The sequence below is a fragment of the Taurulus bubalis genome, assembly GCF_910589615.1.
Source record: "Taurulus bubalis genome assembly, chromosome: 17".
Lineage (NCBI taxonomy): Eukaryota > Metazoa > Chordata > Actinopteri > Perciformes > Cottidae > Taurulus > Taurulus bubalis.
The window spans coordinates 16,813,883-16,832,302 of record NC_136605.1 but is presented as its reverse complement, the minus strand read 5'-3'; the positions used below and the strand labels follow the sequence as shown (position 1 = coordinate 16,832,302).

Genomic DNA, 18,420 nt, shown 5'->3' with positions numbered 1-18,420 from the left:
CCGGCAGAGTCCAGCGTCTCTTCTTTATTACCGCACGTACGCGGTCCGTGTCTCCGCCACGTAACCTGATCCAGCTCCTCCTGTATCTGGAGCACAACTCCTCCACTGCTATTGGCTGCCGTGCTAAAATTAGCATATTGACCCCTGTGAAATGCATTCTGGGAATATCCTGCCTTTGACTTGGCCTTATGGGGCCAGGGTTGCTGGTGGTCTGCAGATGCAGCAATGAGGTCATCGTGTAGACCTCATCTCTCCTGCAGAGGAGCGTTTATGTTACAGAGGAGTTCTGAGACACGATGTAATTATCCTGAGTTGTTCTGGTTATATATTTCACATCATCATCATTTTATGAGTTGATTTCATTCCTGAATTTATTTTCCTTTCATACGTTATATTTTGCACATATGTTCTTCTACTTTTGTATTCATATGTTCTTGTAATCAAGCAGTTACAGTAGTTGTAATAGGAGTAAAGGTAGCAGTACATCCTGCATGGGCTGTGTTCTTAAAGATTAGCCATATCACGTATAACATGATTGCACTACAAAGATTCAAAGCAAAACCATAGAAATAAAATCCCTATCTGCATCAACTCAAGTCTGGTTGTGCATCATTATTCCTTAATTCTCTAAAAACTGTAAAGGTAGAAAAAGAACAAATGATGGCGACAAATGAGTTGAGACGTGCTCAATTCAAAGTTTTATTACAGGCATTTGTATTCATATTCAATGCGAGTACAATGAGTGTATTTGATGAACGGTTAGAAGTCAAACTGGTAATCATTGTGTCTAATCTTCACAATTTATTGGAGAATATTTGCTTTAAACTGAGAATTGGTCGACGTGTTATGAAAACGACGACCTCCATTCAATGTCAAGCCTTCCAAATAACTTTCAATACAATTAATTGGGAATCCACAGAGATATGTATCAAAAGGCTGGTATTTAATGGCTCATTTGTCTTCTTGCATATACTCTCACTGATAGGAGGCTCAGTAAAGAGTCGTGCTGGGATGTTAGAGATGAGTGCCTGTAGTAGTCCACAGTCTGTGTTTGAAACCTATTAAATAGTACATGGATATAACTGAAGAACAGTCATTATTCATGCAAGTTATATAAGTCAGGTGTTTGTATCATGCGGCATTTGACAGTCTTGGTGGGAAAATGGTGCGAGTAAAGATGAAGCAAGTGTCACTTCTGGTGTCCCGACACTTTGTAAAATATGTTATTCTTGTCATTGACAAGCCTCATGTCACTGTGCTGTAGACTACAAGGGCAGCTCAGGCTTGCCATCATGCCAAATACTCTTTTGTCCTTCGTATGCTGAGTAAAGGTTAGATTTAGTAAGTCCACCTGCTCAATGTCCTCCGTCTTTAATTGCTTAAGCTCGCTCAGATCCAGGATATTAATTCGCCGTAACCTTGTGCAACCTGCCCGGCGCACAGCGAGGGTTCACGTCCTCTTCTTCGTTGACCACCGGCTGAAACACACGCCCTCATTGTGCAATCGAGCATCAACACATTAGGCACACGTATGCACAACTTTTAACATCTGACCTCCTTTTCCATCCATGCAGGTTTCAGCTAAGGTAACCCAATCCTCACACAAACAGGCAACCCTGGTGCTGCTCCCACTCCCCTCTGCACTAAGTCTGAGTCCCATCGCTCTCCCCGAGTCCCGGACAGCTGCTGCGTCTGTTTACCGCCTTCACCTCTTTGCAGGCCAGCGCTCTTCATGCTCGGCTGATGGCCGCAGCAGTGTCTCCCAACGGGGACGCTTCGTTTCCTCCATGTCCGCCGGATGGCTTATAATTATTCTTAACGGTCTATAAAAGCTTTGAACCTCCTCATGGGACTGTTTATTCAAAGCTGTGCTGGAAGCCTTTTTTTAAATCTGGGTTACAGGGGTCACTGGAAAATATTGGAGTGTAAAGTGTTTATGAGGGGACATGTGCAGTCGAGAGGCGACACGGGTTCAAACGCTCCGCCCGCTCTTATGCCAACATTTAGACACGGCCTGAGAAGTTATATTTCTCTTGGGGCAAAAAAACAAATGTACACCCGGCAGCCAGACAACAGAGTTCATTCACCCGCACCAGTCTGCACCTGTTTTCTACTGGATCGCTATGGTATTCATCATTTAAATCATTTGTAATGTACATTTGACCTGAAACTCATTGAACTGAGGTTTATGTTTTATTTAATTCATGCACATTGAATTGAACACAATCATATTTAGCTGCTGTGACTGTAACCGCTCTCAGAAACCAGAAACCAGTAAAGCCACTTTCCCCCTGGACAAGAAACCACTTCCATCCATCGGATTCCGCAGGTGTTATGTGTCCTAAATAAAACTGACTTCAGGCTTTAAAGGGTCTCTAAAGTCTTAACCACTCAAACACAATCTCAATCTGAGAGCAAATGCCAGAAAAGGTTTGAAAATGTATATTATTTGAATATCATGGCGTTACAAAAATACCCTTTCATTCAGTTTAGTAATGAATATGGAGAAATTCCCATGGAAAGTATGTGCTCATGACTCGGGGTCAACAGGTTAAGAGTCTGGAGGCACGGGAACCACGAGGGCCATGCAGCGTATTTTAGGATCAGGAGGCAGTTGGACTGTTTCAACAGCAAATGGCTACATTTATTTTTGGTCGGCTTGTCTGGCTCTGTGTGGTGACTCGTCCTTTGGTGAATTCCCCTCACGCCAACTGATCTTGTGGTCTACAAAGATTCACAGAGAACACATTGCTCAATAAAAATGCTTTTGTTGTGTTAGCTGTTCTTTCATTTACATGACAACGCAAATATTAGAGGACGAATTGATTTGCTTTGAAATCTTAGAGTCCCTGGTGTCTGTTATGTTATTTGTTTTCCTCCAAGATAATATTTAAAAAGTAATGCTTCTTGTATACAAAGCATTATTGATTTGTGCTCAAACATTACATACTGTAACCTTAATATTTTCATTTTGCTGCTGTTGTATCAGTTGGAAGTTAAACTATATAAGTCACCTGGCGCAGCTTCAGTATGCTGACTTCACATCTAATAAACAAAGGCCAGTATGAATATGATGACGAAGAACTCCCCGCTGCATCTAATGCTTATCATATTGATTTATATTTTTTCCATGAGGGTGGGAAGTTGAACAGACACAATCCAAGATATTCTATTAAAGATCTGTTACAAATCTAATTACTGTGATGTCTAACAGCAATGCTAGTTTCAAAGGTTGAGAACAATCGTCGATCTCCGGTTTGAAAAGTGAAGCCAAAGCTGAAGCGCCTTAAACATGCATTCTTTCTAAAATCATTCTCAAAAGATAGTTTGAAGTCTTTTTCAATACAGCAGGATTAAAGTATTAAGTTAGAGTGAAATAGCAGGTTATGCTTTAGGGCGTGGCTATCTTGTGATTGACAAATTGCTACCATGGCGACCTGTGAATTAGGGGAGAAGAATGTCTTATTTGTTTGGTTGTCCTAAAAGACACTCACCAGCTCCACCCTCTCTTCCAAATATGATCACTTCTGGCTCCAAGAAAATAAGAATTCAAAATGGCGACAACCAAAATGCCAAACTCCAGGCTCAAACTAGGCCATGCCGTACTTCTATGTAACATTCCTGCTGAGAGTCCTAACAAAGCTGTGGAGCTACAGTTTGTTGATGCATACGATTATTAAAATGTGTGACTTGTGTTACACTGACCGTTTTAGACAACAATGTCCATGAGGACGGCAGCCTGCATTCATGACATGCTGGGCACAGACGGGATGATTTACAGCTCTTATTTTTAGGAAATGTAGTCACCAACCTGCCTCCTACCTGCATCACGTGAGTCACTTGGGTGTTAAGGAATGCATAGCGGGCTTGTTTGTAGCATATTATCTGCCAGCGGTAAGCCTCTGTGACTAGGTTGCCATTAAAATGTCATTCTTTTGGCTTCAGTCCCATGTGTCCTGAACTGTTTGTCCCCGAATACATGGGGCCGAGAAGCTGTCGTAAAGTGATGCAAATGGGTCACCGGTGGCGCCAATTGACCGTGTGTTTACAAAATTCTGTTGATTATACGTCAGAAAATGTTGTTGAGTTCCGGTTGTCTTTGATCTAAAAGATTCAGCGGCACAGAAACAACTTTAGGAATTAATTCATTTGAACTGTTGGTGTCCAAATTCAAAACATCAAGAAGCTAGTGCCATCAAATTGTAATAATATCATGCCTAGAATCTCAGATATCAATAGTGATGTGCCAATGTATCATGTAGGGCGAATGCATCATTGATGGCTGCTGGTGATGAGCTGGTTTGGAGCAGCACAGACAATCTGAGACGGTTGAAAGATTAATGCTGTTGATGTTCCTGCTGGAGCAAAGTACCACATTACCAACAGGTCATTATGCATTTATTTTATTGAAACATGTATTGCGAAAATGTGGATACACACCCTAAGAGAATAAGGGATAGGGACAAATAGATAAGTAAATACAATATAATAAAACAATAATAATATAATCAAATAGATAAATATGAGATAAATTGCAATGAAATAGAAATCACACCGTGATAAAAGCTTCTTTTTTTTAAAGAAAGTTGTATAAGTTTTGTTAGATTAGGGGATCCTTTAAAGCAGAATAAAAACGCAGCAAATGAGCAAAGAGATTATGCATCAAGTGTCTAAAGTGTGATCCAATTGCACAGGGTTGCAGCTTTCATTAAGGACGATGAGGTCATGTCCGCTCTATTTTTCACTTTATTCTCAGGAAATGTGAGGTTTTTACAATGGGGAGTCTGCCATTAAAAGTTAACACATGGTGGATTTGTTATGAGCTTGTACTTTCTTGTCTCGGTCGACTTAAATCGCACTTATTTCAGGCCAACGGGAAATATAGAGCGACTTTGAGTCCTCGCGGTCTGAAGAGAGCTTAGCAACACAATCTGAATGCTTTAGATGTTATAAAACAGACGACACAACTAAACAGGTACCTGAGTAAATATATTAAACATTTTAGAAATGCACATTTTATTGTTGGTGTCTGGTCCAACCTGCACCATAACAGCAACCCATGGATTTCTGAATGGAGCCGGAGTGTTTTCTCCCTGAGCCCCTGATCACAAAGATGCTGTTGCGTTAAAGCATCCTTGAAATCCTGACTTGGGACCTTGTTGACTAACTTTGAGAAAGCTGATGACACCACGTAGACGTGTGACTTCATCCCGGTTCTGTTAATGCTTGTTGGAGCTAACATTGTCTTTGCCGATGCTCCACACACCTGGATGTTTTCAACTCTGACTTCTTGGTAATTTGACAGATCATAAGGGCAGCCTGGGACTATGTATAGCAAGAAGCTGTAACGCTAGAGACCTCTCTCTGGCATTTGTCCAAGAGCGGGCATAACAAACAAACATTTGCCACATGCTGAGGTTCTCTCTCCTCCTGGTGAGAAAGTCTGTGTGTAGAGAGTGAAGGGAGTATCTGCACCCCCTCAATACCATATAAGAGACTTTGAAACCTAATACCTGTTGTGAAAAGTCTCTTCCTCGAGCTGTGAACGCTCAAATACTCTCACTTCAACTTGTCTTTCATTTGTTTAGAGGCCAGCAGTGCAGGGAGGTGACGAATAATAAGTTGTGTTGGCATTTAGAAGTGGGATCAATTCTTGTAATATAATAATATCTTGCATTGAACATTTCCTGCTGGGATAATCTGAGTCATGTGATCTCCCTCTGGTTGTGTTCATATAAATGTTGAATGATGTTGTGAAAGTCCTTTGTGTTCTCAGTTCTAAAACAAAGTCATCTGCAGGCTTTCTGCAGTCACACAGGCGAGCAGAGAACCTAAAGTGATGATTCATTTGAATAAAATGTATATGGAATACACCGCAATGCATTTAAGTAGCTGCTAATTACAACAGTTGGGATCCATTTCAGGAGCAAGGTCCCATCTAAAGTAGTTGGAGTTGTGATCAGAAACCCAAACCTGAGGATGGCGGCGAAGCTATTTCCTCTGTTACTTTGGCAGCATCTGTGAAATGCCCAAGACCTCTTCCAAAGGATTAGGGAACCAGTTAAAACCAGCTCAGCCCGTCATAGAAGTCTGCCCAGTTAAGGGACAGCTGGAGCTCCAGCACGACGTTACACAGCACCACTCACGAATACAAGGCTGTGTTATTCTACATTTTAAATGGTACATTAACAAAATCAGAAGAGCAATACAATTTCCGTTGAAGAGATGCTACAACCCGGCTCAGAGGAAATATCTCGCTCTAATGTGTGTCGATGTTATTTAGGCAGTCAGAAGTTCAGCGTTGTAAATAGCTACGTTTCTGGCCACCGTGTGACTTCTCATCGGCATCTGAAGGTAGAGGTTACATTTATGGGCTTCATGACTACACTCCCATACATAACCTCCTCAGTAGTTTATGGCGTATCTGGTTATGATGCAAAGAGCAGCCATTAAGTTTCACATGGCGGACCAGCGGGTCAACGGAGAACACGAGAAGAAGGAGGAGAACTATTACTCAAAGATCTCCACTTTGTACTCGAAGTTAAAGAGAATGTGTTTTTCAAATCAACTTCTTATGACTGTGGTCTACTATATTGCACCATCAGGGATGACGTAAGCAGACAACTCAACAACAGGCCTCAAATTAAACCATGTGCTAATGCTGTTTGTTGTTGTATATTTGTCCTGCAAAACATCTCTGGCGTTAATAAAACCAAAACAATGTCATTCACTGACAATTGACACATAAAACCGCTACTAAGCCCCAAAAAGTAAACAGCGCATTGGAGTTATAGTCTCCCTTTTCTGTCGATTTAGCTCTGTTATCAATCATGATTGTTTATGTGGGAAGATGTAGATCTTAAGCAAGACTCAAAGGGAACATTTTGGTTGTCAACCTGTTTTATGAGGGGTGTGTGGTGTGTCTGTGTGCATGTGACTGTACGATGGGTGGAGCCCAGCAGTGGCCACTCGTTTCTAAGCTGAAGTCACTGGATATTAGGCCCTAAAATAGCCCTACAGAGGGTATAAAGGGGTCCTCTCCCATTTCCCCCATCAGACGACAGTTCTGTGCAACCGCAAACGCACCGTGCAAAAGATCAATTCGAATTCAGACGGGAGAAATTCGCAGCGGGCGAGAAAAAGAGGACCGTACAAGCGAAAGAAGGGGATCGGATCACAGGGAAACAAAGGATTTGAGGTGTTTGTATTCTGCAGAAACAGCAGGAGATACTCCAGCTGGGAACCAAAGGGATACGTAGCAAGCGAGGAGAGGAGAGCACATAAAGGACACAGAGCAAAGGATACTGCTCTTTTATTTGGATTGGTGTGTTCTCTTTGGTTTTTCACTTCCCTCCTCCCGGGCTGACAGCACAGGGGGAGGCAGAGCCGCAACCCCCGCTGGGATGAAGTACAGCTACCATGTTCCCGTGTCGACGTACACACGCAGCTCTCAGTACACCCCGACATACCAAACGCCCACATATCACACAGCCTCGCACTACACCTCGGCTACATCGCACTACACATCCGCATACACCTCTCCAACAAAGTACACCCCGACCAAGTACAGCACGACACATTACACCCCGTCACAGTACACATCCACCTACAAGACTGCATCGACGTACGTCCCCTCCTACAGCAAAGGGTCACGGTACAGCTCAACACAACGCACACAAGCAAAGGAAAACCCTGCACCTGTCATACCTGCCGCGCCTGCAAAGAGAACTGTGCACTTCCCCAATGACATCATCTTCCAGGATATTGTCAGACGAGGAGATTTGGAGCAAATCGGTCGGTTCATGAGAGCGAGGAAGGTCCGTGTGGATGCTCTCTTCCACTCAGGTATGTCTCCGCAATTTAAAATTGTATTTGACATTATAAATCATAACAGCCGATAAGGAACTGACTGCATTGCTGCATCAGAGGACTGACTTGGTCTCATGTGCAGGGATGGCAGCGCTACATGAAGCCGTGCTCACAGGAAACCTGGAGGCGGTGAAGTTGCTGGTGAAATATGGCGCCGATGTTCACCAGAGAGACGAAGATGGCTGGACGCCACTCCACATGGCCTGCAGCGACGGCTACCCGGAAATTGCCAGGTGACCTTTTAACCTTTTAGCCTTGACGGATCTCGCTTCCCTTTTTCAGAAAACTGACCGCACAGAATGAAACATGAACGACTTTATCATCTGCTGTTGATTTCTTAAAAGTAAAATTAATTGTCTTTAATTATTATATTGAGCAGATAACGGCATTTAAAACCATGTGAAATGGGAATGCTTCAAATATCCCTCAAAGATTAAGAAGTCACCGTTTACCTGGATATGTCGCTATTTGCTTGGCTAATAATAAAAAACACATTTGAAACAGGGACAAAATTCATCACAATATACAAAACATTGGTATTCAGCATTAATAAGCAAGCCCAGGAATCAAAAGGGAGGATAATCCTTAGATAGAAGACAATTTAAATGTCAAAACATAAGGGAGGATGTTTGTGTTGAATGAACATAAGAAGATATTTTGGAATTGATCCTCAAAACATGAAGCTTCAACACTAATACCATTAAAATGTGACAGTTCCAGTTATTACGAGCCAAAATCTGCTGCAGTGACAATAAACTATTCTATGTTTTTACATTTTAATATATCAGAGAACCTCCGGTTAACAACGCTGTGCTTCATTCTCCGCTCAGTTATCTACTGTCGATGGGCGCCAGCACGGAGGCAGAGAACGAGAACGGAGAGAAGCCTGCAGACCTCATCGACCCGGACTGCAAAGAGCTGGTCAAACTGTTTGAGACGGGCTGTGTGTGATCGGGCACCAGATGGATCCAAGACGGAGACAGAAGGCTGAGCAGCCACTTGGACAGTGCAATACAAAATAAACTTGTGACAGGGTGGAAGAACATAGTCCGGGGTACGGGCCGTGTCACTGACCCTGTAACGCAGGATAGTGGTTCTGTGTGTAAATTTCAAAAGTTATTTTTTAAGATGCAGTGTATTGCTTAAAGTAATACACATTTCTCTTTCTGGTGGTTTGTTTTACTTTATTTTGCGTATTTGTCATGTACATATCTGATTTCTAAAGGAAATAAGATTAAGCTATATCCTCATGAGCATTTTGGTATTTTAAGTAGCTGGTAGCACCCTGCAGACTGTACTTTTCCAAACTATTATTATCATGCATATTTTAATTTACGACACATAATTTTGGCCCGAGATGTTTGTGTTTTATAGACTGAGTTATCTGTCCTCACTGCTGGGCAGAAAGAGGATCAGCCAAATTCATAATTGATACTTCATTGATGGTCATATAGATCAAAATAAATTCAGTTTCAGTTTATGCTGTTGAAGCACTTTTACTGCTGCAGTATTTCCCCTGGTGTATTGCTGTTGTTTTCTGTAGTAGAAATACGAATGTCAGCAAAGAAAGTCTTGTAATGTTCTCCTCAATAAATATTTTTGTACCTTTTCATAAATAAAGAAACCTTTTATAAATATGGTTGAGTTGCTGTTGTGTGGTCTGTATAATAAAACATTAAATGTATCACAAGAACTGGAGAGAACACAGTCTGTAGTTTTTCGAACATCCTCTTTGTGTAAAGCATCTTTACTATGGCAAAAGATTACAGCAGATACACGTGCACTCAACTTTTGCCAGGTTTGTCTGCTGCTTTAAAATTGTACATAATTACAAAATATATGCTGATATTCCAGGTTTAGCATCCTAAAACGAATGTAGAATGGTGATACACAACAATGAAAAAATAAGTGCCTTGTATTTTCATTAAAGTGGAAAGATATATAAATCAATTAGTGGAACTTAAACATAATTTATCACATACACATTAAACAAAATATGTCATAACAGTAGGTTCGTGTCTTTGTATATTATTATTATTAATTTTATTATTATTATTATTATTACCATAATTATTATTATTGTTTTTATCTCGTCGTTCAGAAAGCCCTTTCACTTCCGTTTTGGTTTCCCGGAAATGATTGGTTGGCATTGGCAACGTTTTAGCCAGGTCTAACGGCGTACAGACTCTGAATAAAGAAACCGAAAGGAAGGTTGTAAAAAAAAAAAAGGTTTGTTGATTATCTTAAAACGGCGTCCTTTACTGTACATGTTGAAAATGTCATAAGTGCGTTAAGTGCATTTCTAATAAATATTTTGGGACCGGTAACCCCAGCAACATATTAGCTCATTGAAGCTAACGTTAGACAATGTAAAGCGTACTGCTAGCTAGCGAGCTGGCTAAAGTTAGCGTTAGCTGAAACGATTGTGTCAGCACATCTACAGTTATCTGGCCCGGACGTCGTAGGAGGGGGGCACGAATCCCAACAAGCAGAACCGGTTTTAGAGGCAATAAATGGCCCTGTCCATGATAATGTGAGCAGTAGTAGTAGCACTGGGTTCGTCTCTGTAGCCTGATGCTAACAGGAGCTACTGAAGCTACTGAAGCAAGAACGTAAACAAAAGCCCCTCGGTTCGCTATCCTCGCTCTTTGTATTTGTTTCCACACGCACGGCGTCTCATAGCTGTGTATAAATGAGATTCCGTTAGGAGCTATGAGTTAACACCACTTTGTATGTAACGTTCCTTGACTGATGAGAAGTCTCCAGAGGATTTCGTGTGTTTTAACGTCAAGTGACTTCACTTTAGTCTATACTTTAGCATGTTTAACACTGTGGGCTAACCAGCAGTTTACTAAGTTAGTTTTTATGCCAATGTAGATCTGCGTTCTTTGATTTATAAACCGAGTTATTAGATCATGTAGAAATGCTATACTTGCCACTGTTGTTTATTGTTAGAATTCAGCTGAGGACTTCTGAACCTTTTTATTCTTCAAATCCACTCACCATAGAGGAGCAAGGAGCGAGTACAGACTGCAAACAGAATGACCAGGTTTGTAACAAGTCAAGGCACTGAAGTGCTGTTGCACAAGTACAATTAGACCAGCGTTAATAGTGTTTATTAATATGTAATACAAGTTGATTTTGTGTTTGTACTGCTTTGGGCTTGAGAAACTGAAGAATTTGAGTTTAGTTTAGAGACTTTAAGGAAATTAATGTCTATTTATGGTGCTAATTTAGCTGTTTTTATGTTTGTGAAGCTCATCTGCTCCCAGGATGGTGAATAGTTACAAGCGGACTTCAAGCCCCCGATCCCCGACAAACAGCGGGGAGCTTTTCACCCCAGCACATGAGGAAAATGTGCGCTTTATCCATGATAGTGAGTACACCTTCTCACATTGATGTGTTAAATTGCTTTTAATATACATAAAGTATTTCATTTTACTGTTGCGGGCTATTGCGGACAACTCGTCTTTTGCGGGTTCCAAAACTACAAAGAGTAATATATTGATAATAAAGTGTGTTTCTCTATTCAGTATATTGTTCAGGTCAGATCTCTTTATTCTGACCACTTCATGTTCAACATGTTTATCTAGCGTGGGCATTGCCAGTTAAACTGGCACGTGTTTACGTTCAGTTCATATTGCTTATATCTAGAAGTATATACTGTTAGCTTTTCTCTTCTTTTTATTTTTTATTTTACAGCGTATAGAGCAAAAAACTGCTGATCAGAATCAGCTTTATTGGACATGTGTGTGTACACATATATGGATTTTTACTCCGGTTACACATTGCTCTCGTCATACATATGTACATACTATAAACAAATAAACAAGATAAATATAAAAAAGACATTAAAGACAACAGAGTAGAACACAGAAACTAAGCATCAATATTAACATTTAACTAGTATGTACAATATATATATATATATATATATATATATATATATATATATATATATATATATATATATATATATGAGCAGAGGGACAATAACAATGGACAATGAATTTGGGATATTAGTGCAGAAAGGTGGTATTAATGCAAGTAGTGCAGAAGGATGTTATCTGATTAATTTTTCATCAGAGTGATGGCCAGTGGAAATAAGGTGTGGCCCAATTTAATGTTCGAACACTATTTGTAAATGGGAATGGCATTACAACATGTTTGCTTTCGCCCTTAACACTGATACTCAGTGATTACTCTTTTTGTATTGTTTGCGAAGAAGAGGGAACCACACCCTATTTATTGTGTGGATGTGTGAAAGATGCCCAGTGGAGTTTTCTCCTGTGTGAGTGTTACTCACCAAATCACATCACTATGCTCATTGTGTCATTACAATGAGATTTCAAGTCTTATTGTGCGTATCCTTGAGGTCTAACAGACATGTCAAATGCATTTCCTACCAAAAAAATAATTTGTATCTTGGTGTGTCAAATAACGTGAAACCATTAGCTTGACTATATATTGTGTCCCCTGTTTGTGCACGCTTGCACACACAAGATAAACAAAACGGGGACCTGGATGAAAACACGTCACAATGTTACTATAGGTTAAAGACTTTACAGGGAACCTTGAAGTCAGGAGAACAGTTCTGACAGCTTGGGCAGTGATCTCGTAGTGCTGATGACTACAGACCATTCCTCAGATTCACTTCTAATGACTTCAATCATCATCATTACAACTATAAATAGTGCTACATTATCTGAATCAGACTACTTAATTCCCCACACTGAATACAAGTACGTATGTGCTATGTAAACATTTCGAAAATGGCAAACCTGGGTTATCTTCTTATTTACCTTCAGTTGGTCTAGTTATGTCATTACTAAAAAGTCTGCATGGTAGGATAAGATTTCCTAAATGTAACAAATGCATTGTTGTCTTTACTTTTACTCAGCCTGGCAGTGTGTTCTCCGAGACATCAGATCAACACAAAATAGTGAACGTAATGACCGTGGACCACAGGAGTACGTGGAGAAGAACCCAAACCCTAACCTACATTGTAAGTAACTGTGTAACTTACTAGTGAAGTGGATTTTATTTAGTATGTCACACTAAAGAATACAATTCATCAATCACAGGCCCGTTAACAACTTGTTTCTGTCTGCTCTTGCAGCTTTCACACCAGTGGACCTAAGCGACCTCAAGAAACGCAACACACAGGACTCCAAAAAGTCCTAGTCTTTCTCATGATGGTCCAGTTGCTTCTTTCCACCCATTTTCCTCAAGAACTTTTCCTCCATCAGCCAGAAAGTCAGCCCTGTTGGCCAGTCTAGCACAGAATGCCAATCTCATTTCTCAACTCTGGACCATAGCAATGCCTGTCTCTTTCTTTACCCGCTACAACTGACAACGAAGAAAAGAACCAGGACTCCAGGGAGCACAAATCCTCTCGTCTCTTGGTTCATGTTTTTTCAAGTCACACAATTTTCATATATACATTCTTTATGTGGATGGGACTGATGCAGACTTTCATCAAAATTTGCTGACAACATGCTGAGGTACAAACTGTCAACACTCCACGGGACACAAAAGACTACAGTCTTAAATATAAACCTTTTCTTTACAACTGCTACTTACACAACTTTGGAGGAAAATGTGAAAGGGCTGACTTCTTTTTTTTTTTTTTTTTTTGTTTTGTTTTGGAAGATAGTATGCTCAGTAAATTGTAGAAGTAATTGAATTGTCACATTGGGTAAACACTTTGGGCAAGTTTTGGAAGCCAAATGCAATGTAGAAGGCCAACGTTTTTATTATATATTTTCTTGCCCTCAAATGGACTTTACTAAGTAGAGACCTCCCCGAGTATGCTGCCCTTGGTTAACCCCCCTAAGCCTTGAAACAAAATGTTGAATAAAAGACTTTTACAGTACTTCTGCTTGTATTTATCCTACATAAATATTGACCATGGAAACGGGAATCTAAGTTAAACTTACTGGAGGGTATTTCTTAAAGACAGATAATTAGGAGAAACGATTATGCTATATCATGGTTATAGAGTTTAGAGCAGCAGGCAATGATTATTTTTATGATCAATAATTTGTATTAATTGATTAATCATTTGATGCATAACTTATCAGACAATAAACAATTTCTTAGAACCATTTTTGATGTTAAATTTGCTTTTTTTGTCTGACAGGTATTTAGTTCAAAGTCATGGAGGGCTGAGAAAACCTCCAAATATTCACATTTAAGATTTTTGTTTAGAATTTTTTTTTTCACGATTAATCAATGAACTAAGTAGTTACAGATTGTCTGTCAATCGGCTCAGCTATGATTTGGTCTATGAATTGTTGAGGGTCAAACGCGTATTACGTGATGACGTCACCTTTACGTGCAGTACGTACCGAACCAGCTTGTCTATAACAGCCGACACTGGTTGTATCTTGTATTGTCGTCGGAGCAGAGAGCTGTGAAGGAACAAGGAGTAGAGCCAGACTAGGGTGTACTTTTTTAAATTTCGTCAACAGTTTAGCATTATCGGAGCAGCATAATGGCGGATAAAATGGATATGTCTCTAGACGACATTATCAAGCAGAACAGGCAGCAGAGAGGTGGAGGCCGTGGCGGAAGAGGCCGAGGCCGCGGAGTCTCCGGCGGCGGACGAGGAGGCCCCGGGCGTCTTGGAGTCAGCGGCGGTGGATTTGGAGGCCGAGGCGGCGGATCCGGCCCCATGAGGAGCCGGCAGAACCTGAACCGCGCTAGAGGCAGACCAACGCCTTACGGCAGGGTATGAGAAAATTTGAGGAATTGGCAGAAAAAAGGAGAAAACCATCGGCAAAACGTCCTTCTATTCTCCAGTAGGCCGGCTAGCTAAGCCTCGAGCCAGCTCGCTAGTCACGCGAACACAATGTTCGCTGTAACCGCCGAGTTTCCCTCGGGGATGCTCTATGGTTTGCTGTTAAGCATTAATGGAAGTTTTATGAGTAGTGTGTTCCTTCTCCCACCACCCGTATGTGTTGCATCATTTTTTTTTCAAGAGGAGGCCCTTTTGGAAGAGCGAACGTGTTCGCCATATTGGCTTGCTAGCTAAAGCTGGATCGGGAAGGCCTTGGCGGCGCCATTTCAAATCCGGCACCGTTAATTTAGTCTAGTCGTCTGTAACCGCCGTCGACCTCAACGGTGAAAGGAAGCCACTTCATCGAGAAAATTCACCGCCAAATGTTTTTTCTCCCCCCCACCATTTTTGGAGCATAGATTTTTTTTTTTTGTCTTTGTACCGGCGGCTTTTGTTCGGAGGTGGCAGATGGGTTTCACAACAAAGGCCGGGTTGTTGGCTTTTCAACCAGTGTGGCGGTTACGTGTGGATGGATCAGTGGACCTCTACCCCTGATTGTGTTCATGTACGACACAGCCTTCACTCCTTAAGTGTGAATGAGGTTAGTCGAGCCCAACAAAGCCCCACTCAAAATGGCGTGGTCTCAAAATGGACGCACAGATAATCCACGCTCCACGATAGTAGGCCCTTATCTAGTCTTTTTTTTTTTTTGTGCAAACCACCCCATCATCTTATGGACACTTCCCCTTCATGATAGCCCTTTTCGTGGCTTGATAAAGAACTTTTGGTCGTGCCTGGAAACGCGGTGCAACGCTGGAGGCAACACTGCTTCAGATGGCGACCCCCTGTGTACCTGAGGATCACATCTGGAGAGCCTTGGGTGGAGGCGCAGATGGCAAGAGAACAATGGGCAATATTGGTAGCTAGCCGGGGTGGGAAAGTTGTTTAGGGGTTAGTAGAGACATTTTGGGTGGGTCATTGAGTAAATGAATAGTCTCAGCAAATGCCACTAGACCTCTTTTTTATTTTTTATTGTATACATTATATAAGTGATGTACAACATATTCCCTTGCTGTTATTGTTTAGTTGTTTGCCCTCTGTATGTCCTCTGTCTGAACTGATTCACTTGCTTGTAGTGATGGGGTGGGCAGGGAACATTTGGGGATCCTCTTGGGGGGTGCGGGGCGAGACTGAGCACCCTGGCTGGCCCTGTTGGAAGTGGAGCCCCTGCTTGCCCCAACACCCAGCCGTGTGGACTCTGTGATTGACAGAGGCAAGGGGATCCTGAAGTCAGCAGGTGCGTTCTCTTTCATCTGTTGCAGCCCAAACAGCTTCCAGATAAGTGGCAGCATGACATGTATGACAACGGCTTCAGCGGCTTCAGTGGCCCCGCTGGAGGTGGCGGAGGAGCTGGTGTGGAGACTGGAGGGAAACTCCTTGTCTCCAATCTGGATTTTGGGGTCTCGGATGCAGACATTCAGGTAATTTGATTTTTGCCTTTTGTCCGTTTATTTATTAGTGGCGCATGTTTGCCACATTCTAAACAGATGGGACAAAGGAATGGCTACTCAGGAAATCCCCTCTTTTTTTTCTTCAGGAACTCTTTGCTGAATTTGGAACTCTCAAAAAGGCTGCAGTTCATTACGACAGATCAGGAAGAAGTCTGGGGACAGCAGATGTCCACTTTGAAAGGAGGACAGATGCCCACAAGGCCATGAAACAGTACAACGGCATCCCGCTTGATGGTATGCATCAAGGCCCCTTGCTTTTGTATTATGGCTTCACAAATACTTTTCACTACTGTTAAACTGGAAAATGTTTTTTGTTTTGGTATATTACTGTTTCAGCACCACTGCCCTGTCTACATTGAGGTTCATGGTGTCTTTGTTTTAGGGCGGCCTATGAACATACAGCTCGTTACATCACAGATTGATGCACAGAGGCGACCTATGCAGGGGTGAGTGCAATTGTCTGTTGGTCAAGCAACTTGATTGTACAACATTGTGGACACCTGTGTGATGGACGCTGTTTTCAGTCTGAACAGAGGGGGTGGAGGAGGCATGACTAGACCCCGTGGGGCCGGCTTCAGAGGCATGCAGAGAGGCCGCGGAGGACGCGGGGCAGGCAGTGCCGGAGGAAGAGGTCGGGGTGGCCGTGGCGGTGCTGCCAAACAGATGTCTGCAGAAGAACTTGACGCTCAGTTAGACGCCTACAATGCCAGGGTAGGTTCAGCATTTAATGAAATGCCTGTCGTCAATTTAATAAAACTATTTTTTTTTTTTTCAGCTGTCTTAATTGATTCTGGTTTGTTTTGCTTTTTCCCCCCCTCAGATGGAGACCAGCTAAGAAATGACACTATGGTTTTGTTATCCCTTCCTGTCTGCACAGAAGGGTAGTTGTTACAAATGTGCAGAATATTTTACACATGGTTGTCTTCTGATGTGATTGAAACTATGTTCCAACCTCTTCTTTTAAATGTCTGAAGTGTTTTTTACCAGTATTTTTGTTTTCCCTTTTTTCCTGACTAAAATGGTTTTGGCTGTAGGTTCATGAATTGGGGTTATCCTGATTCTTTCTTCTACCATGTAGTTAATGACACTTGTAATAAAACCTACAGTGCATATTACCCAAATACTGTCTCTGTCCAAATATTTGTCCGTTAACTTAAAAAAAAAAAAAGAGTCTGGCACTAAGCTTAAAAGGGATGTGTGTTTTATTTTTTTATGATGCTTTGTCTTTCCCAGTATTCTGCCCACTTGATATTGTCTGTGACTGAAATTGGTAACCATGTGCATGAAATCAAGCTTTTCATTGGATCTTAAGCACTGCCTCAATTTGAAGGTTAGGATGCAGTTGTCTGAAGTGTTTTTTTTGATCTTTTGGAATAAACATTTGTAATGTTTTTTTCAACACATTTTTGGATCCACAATTCTTCAATACACATATTTTGATGACATTAAAGACTCAGCTTTTTACCAAAGGCACTCAATGTAATGCTATCAAAGCAATAACGTAACTGCTTGTTTGGTCTATATTGCTTCGCTTGAAAGGGAAATGTCCAACAGCTGAGCATTGTCACGATTAAATTGCTAGTTTTTATAACTTTCATGCGTCACTGATTTCATGCTCTACTACATCCCAACCAGTAGATGGCATCATGTTCTGTCAAACGTAATACGGGTTTCATCCTGCAGTTTTTTAAATGCAGTGCCTGCGAGCCACGCCTACGATATGAACTGAATCCTATTAAGTGTCTCTGTGAATAAATAACTTCTGCAGTCGCCCAAAGACTGCATGAGTGAATGTCGGCTCGGAAAGTGTACGTGCAGCATAGCTCTGCATGCCCGCACGTGTCTTAAGTGCAACTTTTCCAGAGGGCTGTCTGAAGACATCAAGGCACCACAGTTTAAACCAATAAATACCGTTTCCGGTTTCCATGATTTAATTAAACTTTTTTGAGTTTATTTTTTTGATACGAAAAGCATCAGTTTGTATTGATATACCTTTTTTTTATTTTATTTGTGTCTGCACAACATCACATAGTGGTGTATCTACGGGTGAGTGGACACAATAGCCGGAAGACCTGATGGTAGCCCCGTTTATCATTGTGAAATATTAAGATCTTTACTTTCGTGGCAGTAATACCTCAACGTAAAATACTACCGTTGAAAATACAGCTTTTAATTTGTTCAGGTCAAGAAAATTAAACGACGCCGAGTACGCTTTAAAATATGCTTTTATTTTGAAGGCCATACACCGGACGTTGTCTG

At 41.4% G+C, this 18,420-nt stretch overlaps 3 protein-coding genes across 3 annotated transcripts; all 3 read left to right on the top strand.

Moving 5' to 3' along the window:
• Nucleotides 1–7,081: 7,081 nt before the first annotated feature.
• Nucleotides 7,082–9,506, top strand: ppp1r27a (protein phosphatase 1, regulatory subunit 27a). The gene is made up of 3 exons (XM_079233726.1): nucleotides 7,082–7,845; nucleotides 7,952–8,102; nucleotides 8,700–9,506. Exons 1-3 carry the CDS (start codon nucleotides 7,404–7,406, stop codon nucleotides 8,818–8,820), a joined length of 714 nt encoding a protein of 237 aa, XP_079089852.1. The 5' UTR covers nucleotides 7,082–7,403; the 3' UTR covers nucleotides 8,821–9,506.
• Nucleotides 9,507–10,649: 1,143 nt separating this feature from the next.
• mcrip1 (MAPK regulated corepressor interacting protein 1) lies at nucleotides 10,650–13,948 on the top strand. The gene is made up of 4 exons (XM_079232564.1): nucleotides 10,650–10,918; nucleotides 11,127–11,245; nucleotides 12,770–12,874; nucleotides 12,989–13,948. The coding sequence occupies exons 1-4, from the start codon at nucleotides 10,911–10,913 to the stop codon at nucleotides 13,051–13,053; spliced, it is 297 nt and encodes a 98-aa protein (XP_079088690.1). The 5' UTR covers nucleotides 10,650–10,910; the 3' UTR covers nucleotides 13,054–13,948.
• Nucleotides 13,949–14,285: 337 nt separating this feature from the next.
• On the top strand, nucleotides 14,286–17,351 carry alyref (Aly/REF export factor). The gene is made up of 6 exons (XM_079233462.1): nucleotides 14,286–14,602; nucleotides 15,973–16,131; nucleotides 16,248–16,395; nucleotides 16,544–16,607; nucleotides 16,686–16,872; nucleotides 16,982–17,351. Exons 1-6 carry the CDS (start codon nucleotides 14,366–14,368, stop codon nucleotides 16,994–16,996), a joined length of 810 nt encoding a protein of 269 aa, XP_079089588.1. The 5' UTR covers nucleotides 14,286–14,365; the 3' UTR covers nucleotides 16,997–17,351.
• Nucleotides 17,352–18,420: the final 1,069 nt, after the last annotated feature.